Source organism: Sciurus carolinensis, chromosome 3 (genome assembly GCF_902686445.1).
Source record: "Sciurus carolinensis chromosome 3, mSciCar1.2, whole genome shotgun sequence".
NCBI classification, from domain to species: Eukaryota; Metazoa; Chordata; class Mammalia; order Rodentia; family Sciuridae; genus Sciurus; species Sciurus carolinensis.
Window position 1 is genome coordinate 176,021,348 of NC_062215.1, and position 19,072 is coordinate 176,040,419.

The 19,072-nt window shown below is 55.8% G+C and overlaps 1 protein-coding gene across 1 annotated transcript in view; it reads left to right on the forward strand.

The window, feature by feature from the left end:
* The window catches only part of Dis3l2 (DIS3 like 3'-5' exoribonuclease 2), a 356,804-nt gene extending 354,106 nt beyond the window's left edge, over positions 1–2,698 (forward strand). Inside the window, 4 exon segments of the mRNA XM_047544162.1 lie at positions 120–250; positions 355–459; positions 1,602–1,703; positions 2,195–2,698. Of these exon segments, the coding sequence (XP_047400118.1) occupies positions 120–250; positions 355–459; positions 1,602–1,703; positions 2,195–2,368 (512 nt within the window). The 3' untranslated portion in view covers positions 2,369–2,698.
* The last annotated feature ends 16,374 nt before the right edge of the window (positions 2,699–19,072 follow it).

Here is a 19,072-nt window from a genome sequence, read left to right on the forward strand (position 1 = left end):
GACGCGCTCTGCCTGGGCACGGGGGCTGCAGGGGGCGGCTCCGGGCCCCCACCTCTGTGGGCCCGCAGTTCGTGCCTGCGCCCAGCCCCCCACCAGCACCCTGACCACCCTCTTCCCAGGTTACAGAGAGCAGCCGGAAGTGGAGCCGCACGCCCTGCAGAAGCAAGCTGACCACTGCAATGACCGCCGCATGGCGTCCAAGCGTGTGCAGGAGCTCAGCGCCAGCCTCTTCTTCGCTGTCCTGGTCAGGGTGAGTCCGCCGGCCTGACCGTCCTCCCCTCCCTCTGCCCCGCCTCCCTCTCCTGGCTGCCTCCTCCCCGGGGAGGCTGCCACGCTGGGACACTGTCCCCGCAGGAGAGTGGCCCTCTGGAGTCAGAAGCCATGGTCATGGGCGTCCTGAACCAAGCCTTCGACGTCCTGGTGCTGCGCTACGGGGTACAGAAGCGCATCTACTGCAACGTGAGTGGCCAGCTCGGGCAGGGAGGCAGGCGGCCCCTGGGACCCGGCACTGCGCCCGCCCTTTGCCCTGCCTCTCTGCACTCCCACTGCCGGGGCTCGTCTCAATGTCCCTGGCCAGAGCAGCCCTGGTAGGCTCACGAGAGTGAAGTGAGAGCACAGACTGAGGTTCCTGCTGTCCCCATCCACCCTGGAGGGACACGGGCTGTTGGGTCCCCCTCATTCAGCTATGCCACAGGTGACAGAGAGTCCAGAGCTCTGGCCCCCAGCCCTCTTGATGGACCCCCTCAAGACACCCAGCTAGGCCCAATTGGGATGGGACTTAAGGCCAAGGGTCAGGCTGGGCCCCTTCCCCAAGACCTGGGCACAGAGTGGCGTGGTATGCACGTCTGGAGATGTTTCTACAGGAACATGGGAAGGAAAGGCCAGAGGATGATCCGTGGAGGACCGGCGCCCTGGCTCCCACCCGGGCAACTGTTCGTCCACTGTCCTCCCCCCAGGGCCTTGGTGCCTGTCCTGATGCTAGCCGAGGGGCCAGGCTCTAGCCGGCCCTGTGCTGAGCACCTGGCTCCTGCCCTGGTTTGAGTCTCCTCACATCCAGAGTGCTAGGGGGAGCGCAGGGTCTGGCGCATGGTGTGGAACAGACACAGCGTTAATAAAACAGAGTAGAACAGGCGAGCGTGAGCAGAGTCCAGCTGGAAGCAATCAGGGCGCTTGTGCTGAAGTTCACTGAGCAGGATGGAAGTTCAGGCCTAGGTCAGCTCTGCAGTCTGCCCTCGGCCCGTGCTGTCAGAGCCAGTGCCAGCAGGGGGCGCAGCCCACAGCAGTGCGCTCAGCGTGGGCGCCCCTGCCCCACCCCTCCCCGCCTCCCTTGGCCCTTGGTCACCCTCAGGTGCTGAGTCAACCAAAGGTGAACTGGCAGGGCCTCCCTGAGGCTGACTGAAGCAAGAGGCCAGGGTTGGGGTGACCCCTGTCTTAGGGCAAAAACCAGCAGTGGGGTGGGTGGCAGGGCAGGGAGCTCCCTCAGGACCAGTCAGGCGGGTCAGGACAAAGGGCCACCTCCAAGCAACGGGGCCTTCAGGATTAAAGGTCAGGAGGTGGCACCCAGAGCCCAAGGCCTGAGGTGCTGGCATGTGCACCCCCAGGCACTGGCCCTGCGGTCCTACCACTTCCAGAAAGTGGGCAAGAAACCTGAGCTCACGCTCCTCTGGGAGCCGGAGGACCCGGAACAGGAGCCGGCACGGCAGGTCAGAACCCTACCCCACGCCGCGGTGAGCCCTCTCCTGCCTCCTGGGTGTTCCTCTGTGCCCCATCTGCCCCCTGCCCTGCCCAGGAGGGGCTTCTGGACCCTCACGTGGGGATGCCCACTCTGGACAGCTCTGTGTCCCTCTGAAGCAGGAATTCTTAACTTGCGGGTCCTTTGAGAACCTGATGGAGGCTGGGACCTCACATGGACATTTGTGTAGAGCGGTTGCCACTCCAGAGGCCGCCCGGCCCAGCTCGTTTGACCCTGGCCCTCCTGAGCCCTCCCCAGGCATCACCGAGGTGCATGGTGCCGCCCGGCTCCTTGGTTCTCCCCAGACCCGGGCCAGGACCTTGAGTGGCTCTGTTTGCAGGGGGCAGCAGGGGCTTCGCAGGGCTGAGGGAATGGGTCTCACGGCCAGCGGGACGCACGGTGGCTGAGCTGGGTGCTGGTGGCGGGCCCCTCCCGTCACCTCCTCACTGGACTCGGCCGCAGGTCATCACCGTCTTCAGCCTGGTGGAGGTGGTCCTGCAGGCAGAGGCTGCCGTCCTCAAATACAGCGCCATCCTGAAGCAGCCGGGCCCTGAGGGATCCCTGGCCCCGGAGGTCGAGGACGAGGAGCAGGAGCAGGAGCAGGAGGAGGAGTCCCATGGTGCCCTGGAGGACTGAGTGCCAGCCCTGAGCCCCACCCCGCTGGCTTTTAGGAATAGGACCTTTTGACACCAAAGGGAATTTTTAATTTGGTTTTTAACATCTCAGGGGTCTGTTTTTATTTTTTCAGTTTATTTTATTTTTGCAGCTCAGTTTTTAAATGATGAACTGGAGGGGAGAGGGCGAGGCTGGGTGGAAGGCTGAGGCCTGGACAGCACTTCCTCAGGCAGAGAGGGACCAGCCCTCCTAAGAGGCCAGCCCGCTTCTGCCAGGCCACCCACTGCCCTCCCCTGCCCAGGAAATGGGGGGTTCAGCAAATCAGTGTCATGGAATAAAATCAAGTGTGCAGTGCTGTGTGGCGTGCGAGGTCTGTGGAGTAGCTGGCAGCGGGCCTCCTGTGTGCCGGGGCAAGGGCGGGGCTCGGGATCCACCCCCACAGCTGAGCTGGGCCCGCTCTGGAACCTCCTACCCTCCTGGATGATTCAGGGCTGGCCACTGGGCAGGTGGAGCCAGCGCCTCCTTCTGGCTGAGGAGAAGCATGATTAGAACACCCGACAGCAAGCCACCCGGCACCCGGCACGTTGCCCCCACCACTTCCTTCCTGCCGGGGCCCTGTGTAGCCTAGGGGACTTGGATCCTGTGCCATGCCCTCCCCCCATTCCTAGACCAGGGTCCCAGGTGGCCAGACCACACCCCTGAAGTGATCCAGTGCCTCAGCACCTCCAGTGCCAGTCCTGTCCCCTGGCAGCCCTCAGAGTGTGGGGACAGAGGGAGGCTGGGCCTGCTGGAGGGGAGAAGGGTCCTCCACCAGCCTCTCAGTCAGGGAGGGGAGTGGGCCCTGATGGCCTGCCTGGCCTTGTCACCTGCCCCGCATCCTGAGCTCCCACTGATGGCCCACCCGCAGGGACCCAGAGGCAGAGGTGGGCCACCAGGCAGCCTCTTGCCCAGCTGGCCTGGCCTCGTGGAGAGTTGCCAGAAACTGGGGTGACAAACGTGGCGCCCAGCCCCTAGGCCACCATGCTCCCTCCCGAGGCGTCAGGGTCAACAAGCCCATTTGATCTTGTACAGTGAAATTTTTTCAAGGAAGATGTCAGTAGGTCCCCGGTAAGAATGTTTTGCAGGAACAGGTGACTGCTGGCCTGGCTGCACCTGCGCTCCCGCCATCGGCCTGGGCCGGCCGCCAGGACCACCACAGACACTCCCATCCCCGCCCTCCTCCAGTTCCCCGACACCCAGAGGATGTCCCCCTCTCTGCTTCTGTCCCAGAGCCTCCTGCAGCCACATATCTGGAAGGGGTGGGACAGGTGGTCTGGTACTTGAGCGAAGGGCTTGAGTGCTTCCCCGGCCCGGCCCCTCGCACCGCGCCCTCCAGCACAGACTCAGACCCGAACCTCCCTCGCTGCCCAGTGAGAAGTCCCAGATCCACCAGCAAGGCAGAGCTGGCCATGCGGGGCGCAGATGCTGGGCGTGACTCTTTGCCCCAGTCCCACCTCACTCCTGCTGTGCCCAAGACATCATGGCGTCTGGAGCCAGAGACCCCAGCAGCCCCAGCCGCCCCTGTCCCACTGGACAGCAATGGGAATCATACTCACAAGGGAGCTGGCCTCTGCCCGAGCTGGTGCAGCCAGCGCACCCAGGCAGGACCCTTGTGCAGGCCACCCCACGGCCTCCCGCACTCAGAGCAAACTGCTCAGCCTCCTCCCTGCACAGAAGCTGAGTCCTGTGTCTCTGTTCATTCAATGAACATCACTCATCAATCTAGTGCCTTGCTGGGCCAGATGTCCTTGGTCCCATGAGGACAGCCCCTTCTAGGAGGTGTGACACGGTGACAAGGTGCACCTCATGGAAAGCTTCATTCTTGTGGCATCCAGAGCACCTGCCAGCTGCTGCAGGCCAAAGCCTGGACAAGAACGAGGCTGTTGTTCTCAAGGCCCTCCTCTGGTCACCATGGGAGAGGGCCCGCCACAAATGACCCCACTAGACAGCCAGGGGCTGGCAAAACTCAGAGGTGAGTGTGCTTCATCCGTGACGGGTCACTGCCAGCCTCCTGGAGCTAGCAGAGGAGCTCGGGCCGTGGACCTGAGTTGGCCGAGGGAGCAGAGGCCACATGAGGTTGCAGCTGCCCTCCTGGAAAGGGGCCCAGAACCTCACTGAGGAATGACCTCAAGAAAGCACGGTGATGGCCCAGTGGGAGCAGGTCCTGACCTGCAGCGAGCGCCCGGGCACCCTGCCTCCAAGGCCCCGTAGGACACGGGGTGGGGGGGAGCAGGTGCCGGCACAGTACCAGGTGCCCACTGCAGCTGCTCTGGCCACGGGGCGCTGCAGGAGGCGGATGAGGAGGGCGGTGGCAACCCAGCAGAGCAGAGGGCCGGAGAGGGCTCGTGCAGCTGTCCAGAGGCGGAGGGCAGCAGCTGGTTGGCATGAGGACAGTGCAGCCAGGAGAGCCCTCAGAGAGTGGAGACAGCAAAGTCCAGAGCCCCACAGCCCACGGCAGGGTCTCCAACGCTGCCCCGAGGCCTTCAGCAAGAACCGGAGGAGGGCTGGGCCCGGGGCTGCTCAGGAAAGCTAAGGGGGCAACACAGTAAGAGAGGAAGCCGGTGCCCAGGAGGGTGGGGCGCCCAGGGCACGCGGCAGGGGCAGGCCAGAGGGAGCCAGGCCTGGCCTGCTGGACCCGGTGCTTCTATCCAGGGAGTGGACACAGGAGGCTGAGTGGAGGAAGTGTAGAGGGGAGGGTGTTCCAGATGGTGGAGGCTGGAGCCACCTGCGGGCTGTAGCTGGGGCCAGATCTGCCGGCCACGGGAGGTCCTTCTGGGAGAGTGCAGAGAAGCCCCTGCCTGCGACCTCCCCAGAAGACAGAGAGGCTTATTTAGGAAGTATTGGCCCCAAAGGGGAGTGAGAAGCCAGGCGCGGGCACACACCTGTAACCCCAGTCACTCGGAAGGCTGAGTCAAGAGGATCACAAGTTCAAGACCAAACCTGGGCAATTTATCAAGACCCTGCCTCAAATATTTAAAAAAGGGACTGTGTGATTGTCCCAACCCGTGGGACATCAACGGAGGACGGCGATCCTAAGAGAGAAGGATTGAAGGGACAAGAGACACAGGGAGTGACAGCAAGACAGGAGTTCTGATCAAGCTGCAAATTTTTATTGTTCACATGGGTATTTATGCTGAGGAAATGAGGGGTGTGACGAGACGCAGGCTGGTTGGCTGCGTTCTTCTACTAGGCTCCTGATAGGGTGCAAGTTCTGCCCGCGGGAAGGTGAAATCCCGGAAGAGAAGCAGGGACGGTGCCATAGGCGCCATATTGTCAGAACTACCAGCCAGCAGGGGGAGGGGCGCGCCTTGTGAACCTGTCAGTTGCCAGTTGCAGGGTGCTTGTGCAGGGCAAGGCAACTGAAAATGCTCCCTGGGCTGCTGCTTATCGTAAAGGTCAGGACGTCCTCAGAATGAGAACTTCTTCTTGGTCCCTGACATTTCCCCCTTTCTTATATAAAATTATTGACCATATTCTGATAACCATATTTTAAGGGGGTGATAGAGGCTATGTGGCGAGGTGGGGGTGTGGCCTGCCGGGACAGGTACAGAGCTGGAGTGACAATCCTTCGGGAACTGCACCTGTCTTAGGTTGTCCGTGACAGAGCAACATCCTTACCTGTCATTGGCTAATGAGGCTCTAGCCCTCATTTCCTGTCTTAGGTTGGTATGAGCTCTCACGAACCTTACCAGTCATTGGCTGTCCAGTTCAGCTCACAGGTGTGATGGTCTATTAAGATCACCATCGCGATCCATCATCTCCAGTCGATGGTAATGAACCTGAATAGGTTTCGCCTGTATAACCTCAATTTGAGCTCTAAGAAAATCCGTGATCTTGTTGAATATCAAAGGACCTATAGATACGATAAGCAGCAAGCAAAGGAGGGGACCTAGGAAGGGAAGGAGATAGGGAAGGAGTCCACTGAATCCAGTTCATAGTGGATTATCAGCCAGTGCTTGTTGGCGTTTTTCTAAGTCTTCCTGCAGCTGTTTGATCTTGTCCTTAATAATCCCTCACTTGTTGGCATAGAAACAGCATTTTTCCTGCAAAGCCAAACAAATGCCTCCCTGTTCGGCAGTTAGAAGGTCTAAACCTCTCCTATTTTGTAGGACCACTTCTGCTAAGGAATCCACCTGATCTTGAAGATCTTGTATGGTGCTTGAGAGTATCTGTACATCAGAAATCAATTGTCTGGATAATTTTGTATATTGAGTAAGAGAGACCCCCAAACCAGCAGTACCTGAGGCCACTGCTGTAGTTATTCCAAATCCTGCAAGTAAAGGGATAAAGGTGACAGCACGTTTAGCTCGTCCTGCAATGTGATCAATTGTTGGTATAGGAACGGGCTCATCTCCTGGAATAATATCTACGTCTGGGAGCAAGGCGGCTAGGACACATAATCCAGTCCAGTTGGTTGGCAGTTGAGTGAAAGCCTTATTACCTCCACAGACATACAGTGCCATTAGGGGGGCACAATGGCTGTGAAAAATTGAATGTCTCGGAGCAATCACTAAATGTCATAATCCCTACATTTAAATCCCAGGTATTATTATAGCCAGGTGAGAAAAAGCAGGTAGTATTGGAAAATGTGAATGGCTGTACCAAAAATGGTGGAGTCGGTAGACAATTTTCACTGGTAAAATTGGACCACAGTGTATTAGGATAGGTTACATTCTCAGCAATTTTTCTAGTAAGGGTAGCAGCTGAGTCATTTCTATAATCAATCGGAATAGCTAATGGAGCGGGATATCCCAGCTGCAAGCAAAGCCAACAATCTTGGGTCCCAGGGTCCTAAGAAGGCTGAGTAGGGGGCATTTGAATATTAACCGAAGGGCATGCTGAGGGGGTGGCGAGAGGTGAATTGCATTGCCTGCTCCCCAATTTTTACAAGTTTTAAAGTACCCCTGTCAAAGGGTGAACTTTTAAGAATCTCATTAATTAAATTCCAATAAGAAAAGGTGGTGACGGGCACCTTTGGAGGACCAAAAGTCTCATAATAATCTTTGAGGCAATCTCCTACTCTGAGCCACCTTTTACCATCAATTGACCCCTCGAGGGGAAACCAAGGACACAAATCCTCTATGTATGAAAAGAATAATTTTAACTCCTTTTTCTTAACACGTGCTCCCCGAGTCTTGAGGGCCTCCTTGAGACCCGTCAGAAACAAATTGTGTGACGAAACCGCTTGTCCCATGGTGTGTCGCTCACCTTGCGCCGGCCTCACTCTCCTCCTGGATCTGATCTCGGCCGCGTTAACCGAGGCTATCACGGAATCCACTTGGCCAAGGTTTCCCCGGAGGGCGGCGTTTGCTTCTCAGGCAAAGGCTCCAGTCAACCACGTTGGGCGCCAACTGTCCCGACCTGCGGGACATCAACGGAGGACGGCGAAACAAAGAGAGAAGGAATGAAGGGACAAGAGACACAGGGAGTGACAGCAAGACAGGAGTTCTGATCAAGCTGCAAATTTTTATTGTTCACATGGGTATTTATGCTGAGGAAATGAGGGGTGTGACGAGACGCAGGCTGGTTGGCTGTGTTCTTCTATTGGGCTCCTGATAGGCTGCAAGTTCGTGCCCGCGGGAAGGTGAAATCCCGGAGAGAAGCAGGGACGGTGCCATAGGCGCCATATTGTCAGAACTATCAGCCAGCAGGGGGGAGGGGCGCACCTTGTGAACCTGTCAGTTGCCAGTTGCGGGGTGTTTGTGCAGGGCAAGGCAACTGAAAATGCTCCCTGGGCTGCTGCTTATCGTAAAGGTCAGGACGTCCTCAGAATGAGAACTTCTTGGTCCCTGACACGTGACGATACAAATGTGGGCTGGGCCCAGGGGTTAGAGAAGAATGGAGGACCTTGGATTGTGTAGAGGGAAATGGGGGCAGGGAAGAAGGACAGATAGTGGAGGGAGACAGACGTCATCACCCTGCGTACATGTAAGGCTTCGAGAGTGGTGTGCAGCTCCACGTGCACAACCAGAGAAGTGAAAAGTTGAACGCCATTCGTGTACAATGGTCAAAACAGTCAGTAAAAATAAAAATGAATAAAACGTTTTTTAAAAAGGGATGGGGGTAGAGCTCAGTGGTAGAGCACGTGCCTCCCAGTGAGGCCCGAGTTCCATCCTCAGGACTGCAAAACAATGTTTTTAAAGAAGACAGGGAGAAGGCAGGGGTGGGAAGAACGGGAGAAGAACGCCCCTTGGGCGCTGGGACAAGAGCAGTGCTGTCCACGCAGCAGACCTCGGAAGCCTGCACCACGGAAAGGAGTCAGCCGCCTGTGCTGCAGGACCCCAGCCGGGGGTCCCTCTGGGCGAGGGGTGGGAGGAGAGAGCCACCGAAACACAGGTGGCCATGTGCTCAATAAGGCTGCTGCTCCCCACACCCACCCTCCTGCAGAGCCTGGCCACTAGCTACGCACACACTGCCAAAAACAGGTCACTGCACAGGTGAACCTCAGGGTCCCCGGGGCCCCCAGGCCCTGTAAAGTGTTTGTACACGTGTGCCCAACAGCTGCGGAGACTGCTGCCCACTGCCCAGTCAGCACCGAGGACACTGGCAGCCAGGCAGGACTGTGAAAGTGTCCCCCCAGGGGCTCCCTCCAGCCCCAGGGGAAAGACACGTCCTGGCAGCTGGGATCCCCTAAGTGACCTGCAAGTCACCCCCAGGGAATGTCTGTCCACAAGCTCCCTTCAGGTACTGGCGCTTCCTTTGTCTTTGTGTCCCCACCCAGAAGTGCAAATAAGCCAGTCCAGGAGGACACTCCTCCAAGAGGAACCTTCACATACAGAAGAGCAGCTGCGAGGAGGAAGCAGACGGTGGCAGTCACTGTGACCAAGAGGCCTGACCAGAACCACTCGAGCACGTTTCAGAAGCTTCCGTTCATAGATGGCCAACTCCACAGCTGTGGGCCCCAAGCGGGCAGAGAATGGCGGAAGAGTGTGGCAGAGGAAAGTGGTAGGCCATGGGACAAAGACTCAGGGACAGAACACATGCCCAAGGCTGCCCCGCAGTGACCACCTGTCCAGGTCACACCCCGGTCACCCCCTCCGTGGATTAATGCACCCCCTGCGGCAGGGCTCCTGTAGCCCATCGCTTCCCTCTGTCCTTCCCGGCATCGTCCCTCACTTGAGCTCCTAGGGTACATCTCATACCTACACCGTCACACAGACCGTGCCAGGACAGAGAAGAAAGTGCAGAGGAAGAAGCTGTCCTGGACCCTCAAGGTAGCCGCCGTCGGGAAGCAAAGGAGCTCTCCCAGAAGCATCCTGGGGACAAAACGAGGTTCTGGGCTGGCGGCTCCAGCCGGGGCAGCAGGTGGACTGGACAGCCTGTCGCATCAGAGGCGCCTGAAGGAGCCGGAGCGTCCAGGTTGGACCGCAGCAAGCGCATGGAAGTCGCTTCCTACCTAACACTAAGTAAACTCCTGCTGGGTGCCCTGGCCCACGCCCGTAATCCCAGGGCCTGAGGAGGCTGAGGCAGGACATGGCAAGTTCAAGGCCAGCCTCCGCAACTTCTCCAGATCCTGACTCAAAAATAAGGGCTGGTGATGCGGCCCAGTGGTTAGGCACCCCTGGGGTCAATCCCCAGCCCCAAAAAGAGAAAAGAAGAAAGAAAACGACTCGCTTCAGGGCAAACAGCACCCCAAGAGAGAAAGGTAATTCCTCGAGCTCGCTCCCTGGCACACCCGCATGCCATTCACCTCGTCGTCATCACACCGCCCGAAGGGGGATCTAAGCCACCTCATCCCGAGGCGGCAGCGTGGGAAAGGGTCGTGCGGGCTGCTGCGGTTGCTGAAGAGAGCCGATGCACGTTTTGGGCAGAGAACTCAAGGATTAAAGATGACTGTGACGTCTTTGGGTCCCCTCCCCTACCCCCTGTTGAGAAATGGGGTCCCACCGGCCTCCTGTAATCCCAGCTACTGAGGGGGCTGAGGCAGGAAGGTCACTTGAGCCCAGGAGTTTGAGGCCCGCCTGGGCAACACAGTGAGACCCTGTTTCAAAACCAGACGGTTCCATGTCTTTCTCCTGCAATGTGGCCAGGCTCTGTGCCCACAAAGTATGGCTAAAGCTTCAGGCCTGGGTCTTAAGAGCCTGGGAGCTGCTACTTCCTGCCATGCTGTGAAGAAGCTGAGCAACTCTGGGGGAGCCCGCAGGGAGAGGAGCCCTGGCCCCAGACAGCAGCCTCCTGCCTGAGCTGTCTTGGAAGGGAGCCGCCCAGTGGTGACCTCACGGAGCCGACACAAAGGTCCCCACGAAGCCCGGCCCAATGGCAGGTTTGTGACAGCAAATGTTTGGGATAGTGCGTTACATGACAGATAACACAGTGTCAAGAGAGCCTATCAATAGCTAGAACTCAACAAGGAGAAACGAAGAAGAAACGGTGGTGAATACCAGAATAAACCAACAGGGGTGGTTGCCTCTGAGGTGGGAAAAGGCAGGACAGGGACACGAAACGCTCTCTGGTTCCGTTTATACAAATTGTGCAGATCTCGCTGATGCTTTACCTTCATGAATCACGAATTAAAATAAAAACTGAAAGTCAAAATCAAAAAAGCTATTTATCCTTAGCAGGAATGGGTCTACAATTGGTTTAAAAGGTACATTCAGCAAAGGGCGTATTAAACAGTCCATTATTCTAGTAACTAACGTAAAATTCCTGCTGACAGGAACTTGGTATTCCCATTCGGTTAAAATGCTGCCTTAGGTCTTCTACTTAAAGACACAGGAAGCAGAGCCCAGCATGGTGGTACTGTCTGCAATCCCACTGACTCGGGAGGCTGAGCCAGGAGGATCTCAAGTTCAAGACCAGCCTGGGCAAGTCTTAGCGAGACCCCGTCTCAAAATAAAATGAAAAGGTCTAGAGACGTAGCTCAGTGGCGGATGCCCCTGGTTCAATTCCCAGTGCCACAAAAACAAAACAAATTAAATAAAACAGTCTTGGTGGTGACAAATACTGGTTCCCTCAGGGGAGCCTGCAGGCTCCTTGTGTCTGAGCAGAGGCTGCGGTGGGGGCCGCAGGAACCATCCCTGGGCACTGAGTGAGCAGGAAGCTGCCATCTGGCCTGGGGAAGGACGGCCCTGCAGAGGCGGCTGCTGGCCCAGCAGTGGGTGGCGTGGGGGGCCTGCCACAGCTCTGGGCTCTCCTGCGTCGAGATCACGGATTCCAGGGGCTGAATGCATTCGGGGTGGGATGGAAGGGACTGAACAAATTAAAGATTTCAGCTCTGGGGCTGGGGTGTGGGCAGGGGTCCATCACTTGCCTGGCATGTGTGAGGCCCTGAGTTTGATCCCCAGTACCAGGAAGAAAAAGAAACATTCAGCCCTGATGGATGGGAGAAGGAGGGTGACACGCTTCACAGGAATAAAGAAGGTTCTGGAACTGGGCTGCGGCTCAGTGGTAAAGCAGCTGCTCACCACGGGAGAGGCCCTGGCTTTAAACCCCAGCAAAAACCAAAAAAAAAGGAAAAGGAAAAGAAAATTCTAGAGGAAGGGGTGCTGGGGGTGTGTTGTGCTGGGAACGATGAGCCTGAATCTGCACATAACTGAGTGTGGGTTATGAATGTAAACCTTATTATAAGTTAACCTCTTTGCACCTGCTCTTCCTGTGCGTTTTCCTGGTTTTCATTGTCCATGTTTTCTAATATAAAGTCATTATAAGAAGTAAGATTCATTTAAACAGTTTATTCTACTTGGAAAAGTAGTTTTTCTCCACCAGGTTCACGACCTGTCGTGACTCATACACGGCCGGTCCAGGAAAGTGGCCAGCCATGCAGGCACTGGAAAGGCGCCGTGCATGACATGCAAACCAGACCCGAGACAGAAGCGCTCCTTTAGCATATTTTGCCTTAATAGGTTTTCTAACTAATGAGGGTGAAGTTGGAATAAAGTTGTCCCCTCAGCTCTTCCACCAAATCAAAGTGAGACCAGTGCATGCGGGCACCAGGGCTTGGCCTTGGCTCAGCGACCTCCTGGCCCAGAACCCGCTCAACCCAGAATTCCAGGGTCCACCCGTCACCTCCGCAGGACTTTGAGCTACAGCTTGGGGGAACCACCCAGCCTTCCTTGCCACTGCCACCACCCCTGCCATGGCGGGGCAAGGGGAGGCCCGGCCTCTGCCATCTCGGCAGGGTTGCCAAGAACAGCCAATGCCAGGCTCAGGGCCGCGGAGCTAAGTGTCCCTTTGCCAGGCCCACTCCTGAGCCCCCAGAGTCCCACAGGCTGAGATGCCAGTGCCCTGGCTCACTGCTGCAGACGGGGCTGGACAGTCCACTGGGGCTCCTCCCCGGGAATGGGATAGGGAGGGCGTGGGTGGCTCCTGCTTGGCAATGGGACACTCTCCCTCCTGTCCCTACTCCAGGAATCTGGCATCTTCTGGGGAAGGGACACCTGCATCCCCTGGAGGGAGGAGTGGGCCAGAGGGAGGCCTTGCCACACAGGCTTCAGGAACGTGAGGAGGAGTGAGCCTCCAGACACTCCAAGATGGACTCTTTATCCAAAAGATGCCGGACACTGGGAACTTTTGACCCGACGAGGATGGCAATGAAATGGGGTCACGTGAACACTGAGGAGGGACACCCATCTGCAGAAGGCACCAGGCTGGCTCCCTGAACCAAGGAGGGCACGCTTATGATCGGTTCCCTGCAGAGCGGGGTGTTCATTGTCTTGAGCGGCACAAGCATTTCCCGAGTCAAAGATCAATGACTGCCGCTGTTCAAGAGGACACCACGGGGCAGCACCCTGACCTCAGCCAGGCAAAGCCGGCATTGGTTTAGGGTGGAGCAGCCTGTGGAGGGCGGCTGCCAGGCAAGGAGAGCGTTTGCCCTTGTCCCTAGGGTGGTCCCCATCTCAAGGGTATGGCCTCCGGCCCCCAGCAACGCCGACCACACCAGGCCCTTGAGGCTGGGAGATTTTAGGTTCCAAGGACACACGGAAATTAGGGGTGTCAACATGAACTCAGGCCCAAAGCTTCCTTCATTTCTTTCTCTTCAGTCAGTATTTCTCAAACTCAGCTGCTCTGAGGCTCCTTTAGGACCTTTCGCCTTAGTCACATACTGCCTGTGGCCTGAGTCACTTCACGGTTTTCCTGAAACAAGCTCAGTTTTTTCTTAACCAGAAAAGAAACTTGTGGCTGGGAGCAGCGGTGCAGGCCTTCAGTTCCAGCGACTCGGGGTTGTAGGTTCGAGGCCAGCCCTGCCACAGCTTAAAAAGGGCTGGGCCATTGATCCACCTGTCTATTTTGGTACCAATACCATGCCGTTTTTGTTACTATTGCTTTGTAGTAGAGTTGAAGATCTGGTATTGCGATACCCCCTGCTTCACTCTTTCTGCCAAGGATTGCTTTAGTTATTCTGGGTTTCTTATTCTTCCAGATGAATTTCATAATTTCTTGCTCTATTTCTGTAAGGTACATCATTGGGATTTTAAGTGGAATTGCATTGAATCTGTATAGCACTTTTGGTAGTATGGCCATTTTGACAATATTAATTCTTCCTATCCAATAACATGGGAGATCTTTCCATCTTCTAAGGTTTTCTTTAATTTCTTTCTTTAGTGTTCTGTAGTTCTCATTGTAGAGGTCTTTCACCTCTTTTGTGAGATTGATTCCCAAGTATTTTATTTTTTTCGATGCTATTGTGAATGGGGTAGTTTTCCTAATTTCTCTTTCTGAAGATTCATCACTTATGTATAAAAATGCATTAGATTTATGTGCATTGATCTTATATCCCACTACTTTACTGAATTCACTTATGAGATCTAAAAGTTTTCTGGTGGAATTTCCTAGTTCCTCTAAGTATAGAATCATATCATAAGCAAATAGGGATAGTTTGAGTTCTTCTTTTCCTATTCATATCCCTTTAATTTCTTTGGTCTGTCTAATTGCTCTGGCTAGAGTTTCAAGGACGATATTGAAAAGAAGTGGTGAAAGAGGGCATCCCTGCCTTGTTCCAGTTTTTAGGGGGAATGCTTTCAGTTTTTCACCATTTAGAATGATATTAGCCATGGGCTTAGCATAGATGGCCTTTACAATGTTAAGGAATGTTCCCACTATCCCTATTTTTTCTAGTAATAAGAGAAATGCAAATCAAAACCACCCTAAGATTCCATCTCACCCTAATTAGAATGGCGATTATCAAGAATACAAGCAACAACAGGTGTTGGCGAGGATGTGGGGAGAAAGGTACACTCATACATTGCTGGTGGGGCTGCAAATTAGTGCAGCCAGTCTGGAAAGCAGTGTGGAGACTCCTTAGAAAACTTGGAATGGAACCACCATTTGACCCAGCTATCCCACTCCTTGGCCTATACCCAAAGGACTTAAAATCAGCATATTACAGAGATACAGCCACATCAATGTTCATAGCTGCTCAGTTCACAATAGCCAGATTGTGGAACCAACCTAGATGTCCCTCAATTGATGAATGAATAAAGAAACTGTGGTATATATATACAATGGAATATACTCAGTCATAAAGAATGATAAAATTATGGCATTTGCAGGCAAATGGATGAAACTGGAGAATATCATGCTAAGTGAGATAAGCCAATCTGAAAAAAACAAAGGATGAATGATATTGCTAATAAGTGAATGATGACACATAATGGGAGGTGGGAGGGGTTAGTGTTAGGGTTAGAGTTAGGGTTAGGGAGGGGGGCAAGAATGGAGGAAGGAAGGACTGTATAGAGGGAAAAGAGGGGTGGGAGGGGTGGGGGGAAGGGAAAAAATAGAATGAATCAAACAACACCACCCTATGTAAATGTATGATTACACAAATGGTATGCCTTGACGCCATGTACAAACAGAGAAACAACATGTATCCCATTTGTTTACAATAAAAAAAAAAGAAAAAAAAAGGGCTGGTGTGTAGCTCAGCAGTAAGCACCCCACGTTCAGTTGCCAGTAACGGAAGAAAATAAAATAACGTTCACTGCGTGCACCGGTGATCTCAGCTACTCAATAAGCTGAGACCAGAGGATCACTTCAGACCAGGAGTTTGAGGCCAGCTCAGGAGACACAGTCTCCCTGTGCAGTTCAGTACTGCGTAACGTCCTCCATGAATGGCAGCTGACTATCCAGACTGCACTTTGGAGAGGCAAGTTTGTCACATGTGGAAGATGCTGGCTGAGAAAATGAGAGTCCTGGCAAGACAGTTGCAGCGACAAACAGTCACAGGTCCTGGGCTCCCACCTCCTCCTGGGTCTCCCTGCCAGCACTGGTCAATGGGCTCCCTCCGCCATTAGCCTTTGACTCCGGGGGCTACATCAAGCTTGGGAACCTCTCGGCCACCAGGCCTCCAGCCAGTGCAGAGCCCCTGGCAGTCGAGATTCCAGGCAGGAGGTGAGTGACGATGCGATCCTGGGTCCCCAGGCGGCCTCCAGTGTGCACCCCAGAGCCAGAGCCTCAGGTGCCCTCTGCTCCACTGAGCCACCCTCTGTGGCCTGCGGGCTCCCCGGCACCCATGCTGTCCTCCTTCAAGGACGCCGGGGCCTGGAGCAGCCCTCTTGGGGCTGCCTCTGCGGTCAGCACCACGTGCCGGGCAGAGCTGGTCCCACAGAGGACGAATGAAGGAGCTGCTCCAGAAGCCCCAGCTCCCGGCCTCCAGCCAGTGGCCTGGCCTGGACTCCACCCAGAACCTCCACAGGTGGCGCAGCTCCAGTGCCCTGGGCTGAGAGCGCCTCAGGCCCACCCACGGCCCAGGCCGCCACGCACCTGAGGGCCCTGACGGCTGCTCCGGCTGTGTGCCCGACCTCCCTGAAGGACCCTCGCTCAGGCGGCTTGGGCGGGTGGAGGGCGGCCGGCCTCCGCTCCTGGCCCTGGAATTGCACGGGCAGGCCTGGCCCCAGGGCACTCAGCATGGCAGCTGCCGCCTGTGCAGGTCGGGCCTGGGATGGCATGAAGAGCCCACTGCTGGCCTGCCCGACGCCTGCCCCCACACCCGGGTGGCTTCCCGGGCTCAGCACCCTGATCCCGTGAGGTCCGCTGCATGTGGCACCAGGGCAGAGGCAGAATGAAACCCGGCTTGCTCCCGGAGCCCAGCCCAGTGGGAATCCCACTGCTCCTACCCGGGGCTGGGGAGGCTCCCGCCAGCCAGGGCAAGAGCGCCTGCGCCCCAGTGCTCCCCCACCCCAGGGCCTCCCGAGCGCTGGGTGTTGTCGCCTGGTGACCTCCATCCAGGAAGTGAACCCTGCCACTCGCACCCCAAGCCCAGGGCTGCCACCAGCTCCCAGTGAGAAGCCTGGTGAGCCCTGGAGGGCAGGAGGCTGGCAGAAGCCAGTGCTCCATGGCGGGTGGCAGCTGGTGGTGGGGTGGACTCCGCATGGCCTGCCCTGCCCTGGCAGTGCCCAGGGTGTGCCCTGCTGCTGGGGATCGGGACACAGCCAGGACAGAGCTCAGCATCTGCAAAGGCTGATGGTGGAGGGGTCTGGTCCAGGGGTCCCACAGGACCAGCTCCCTTCCAGAGAACAGACAGACAACCCGTCCCCAGACAGGTGTCCCCTGCCCAGGCTAAGGATCAGGCAAGAATGGAGGGGTGGAGGCTTCTCTCTCAGGCCTCACCAGAGTTTGTTGCTGTCATGTAGCCCCTGGGTCCCGGGGCAGGGCAGTGACTGATGTCATGAACCAGGCGACTCAGACATGGAAGTGGGAGGCTGGGTGCCCAGGTGGCTCCATGTGGCCAGGCTGTACCCACAGAATTTGGTGGGTTCCTTTGTTTGTCCTTTGGTACTGGGGATTGAGCCTAGGAGTGCTCTACCCCTGAGCTACATTCCCAGCCCTTTTTATTTTGAGACAGAATCTCACTGTTGCCCTGACTGACCTCCAACTTGGGATCCTCGTGCCTCAGCTTCCCAAGTTGCTGAGATCACAGGTTTGTGCCATCCCACTTGGATCAAAATTCATATTTCAACAGGGTGCTGTGTCACTGCAAAGGCCTTTTTTTTTGACTGGATATTGAACCCAGAGGCACTTAACTACTTAACTACTGAGCCTTCCCCAGACTATTTTGAGACAGGGTCATGCTAAGTTGCTTAGGACTTCACTTAGTTGCTGAGGTTGCCTTCAAACTTGTGATCCTCCTGCCTCAGCCTCCCGGTGTGGGAATTATGGGTGTGTACCCCTGCACCTGGCTCACTGCAAAGGCTTTCTGACTGAAGACCCCCTGCAGACCCCAGAACTTTAAGCCTGGTAAATAGAACCAACTGATCATTTAAGAGTTTTCCCAAGCCAGGCTATCCTATTAACCCGGAGTTTTCCAACTTCAAGCAGAAGGTACAGGAGGTAGAGGTACTAAATGATGGTGACAGGAGGCAGGGAGGCTGCAGGAGGGGACCCTCTTCCTCCCACCCTCAGAGGTCAGCCAGAGAAGAGATGGGGTCAAGATGGGAGGACCCAGGGAAGCTCTGCCTGAGGGTGTGTTGGCACAGAATAATGACTCCACTTCAGAAGAATAAGAAAAGAGTTTATTCTGAAAGGAGTCTGAGTGACCTCAGGCCCAGAGCATGGACCCAAGTTATCCTTGGCAGCATGGCGGCCGGCCCTGGAAGAGGTTCATGGATTTTCAGATTACAGAACAAAAGAAAGTCACAAACGAAAACATTTACCAACGACTTTGATAGGAATATCAGGCAGGTGGGGAGTCTCTTCTACAGGTTTGCTGCCAAAAGCTCAGTCCTTGTCCCCGATGCCCATCTAACATTGAGGACTCAGTTTTGAGAAAAAAGTTTTATTGCTTTGCTAGCAAAGGAGAAACACAGGGGACTCCTTTAGGGTTATCCTGTTCCAGGGCTGGGACTCTGCCCATCAGCAGGAGAAGGGGGCTTTCAAAGAGGTGACTCAAAGGCTGCATTGCACATGGTCTCTGTCACGAGTTAAAATACACTTGTTCATTTAGGAGTCATTTCTGAGATCTTCTGCTGCCATCCCAAAGTCTGGCCTACTTCATTCCTGTGGTGGGTGTGTGCTCAGGGACAGATAGCGCTGCCTAGGATGGGGAAGAGAGGTGATCCTGTGTCCCCTGAGATTAGGGAGGGGGGCTTAGGGAGGAGGAGATTAGGGAAGCACAGACACAGAGAAACGTGTCCATTTTGAAAATCAGTTGCAGTGGCAGGGCAGGAAGGGCTACATTCAGGGCATGAAGTGGACCCCTGGTGCAGGTTAGGTGTTATGGCATCTTGGCTTTAGGGCTGGGGAGGCTGGAGCTCGGAAAACATAGGGATACATTCCAAGGCATTCGGGATGCTCATGAAAATGTTAGGCCAGGCATGGTGGCGCAGGCCTGTGACCTCAGAAACTGGGGAGACTGAGGTAGGGTTGCAAGTTGAGGCCAGGCTGGGCAGCCTCATGAGACCCTGTCTCAAAATAAATAAGCAAACAGAAAAGGACTGGGGGTGTAGGTCAGAACAAAATAAAAATTAGGTAAACAGCTCCTCAAGGGCAGAAGGATGCCCAAGATAATCTCTGCCCCCACCCCCCGCAACAGCCTGCCTGTCAGGCCACAGTGTGCCCAGCCACGGGCAAGCACTCTGCAGACCTTTCATGGAGATGCAGCTTCTTGGAACACTTCAGTTCACAGGAGGCAGGGGGAGGTGGGGACAGAGGGTGGACAGCAAGGGAGGCACCTGCCTTGGAGCCAGGCCTGTGACTCGGGTGGTGAGCCCTGAGGGAAGGAGGAAGGAGGCTCTGGAGGCAGGCAGCCCAGGC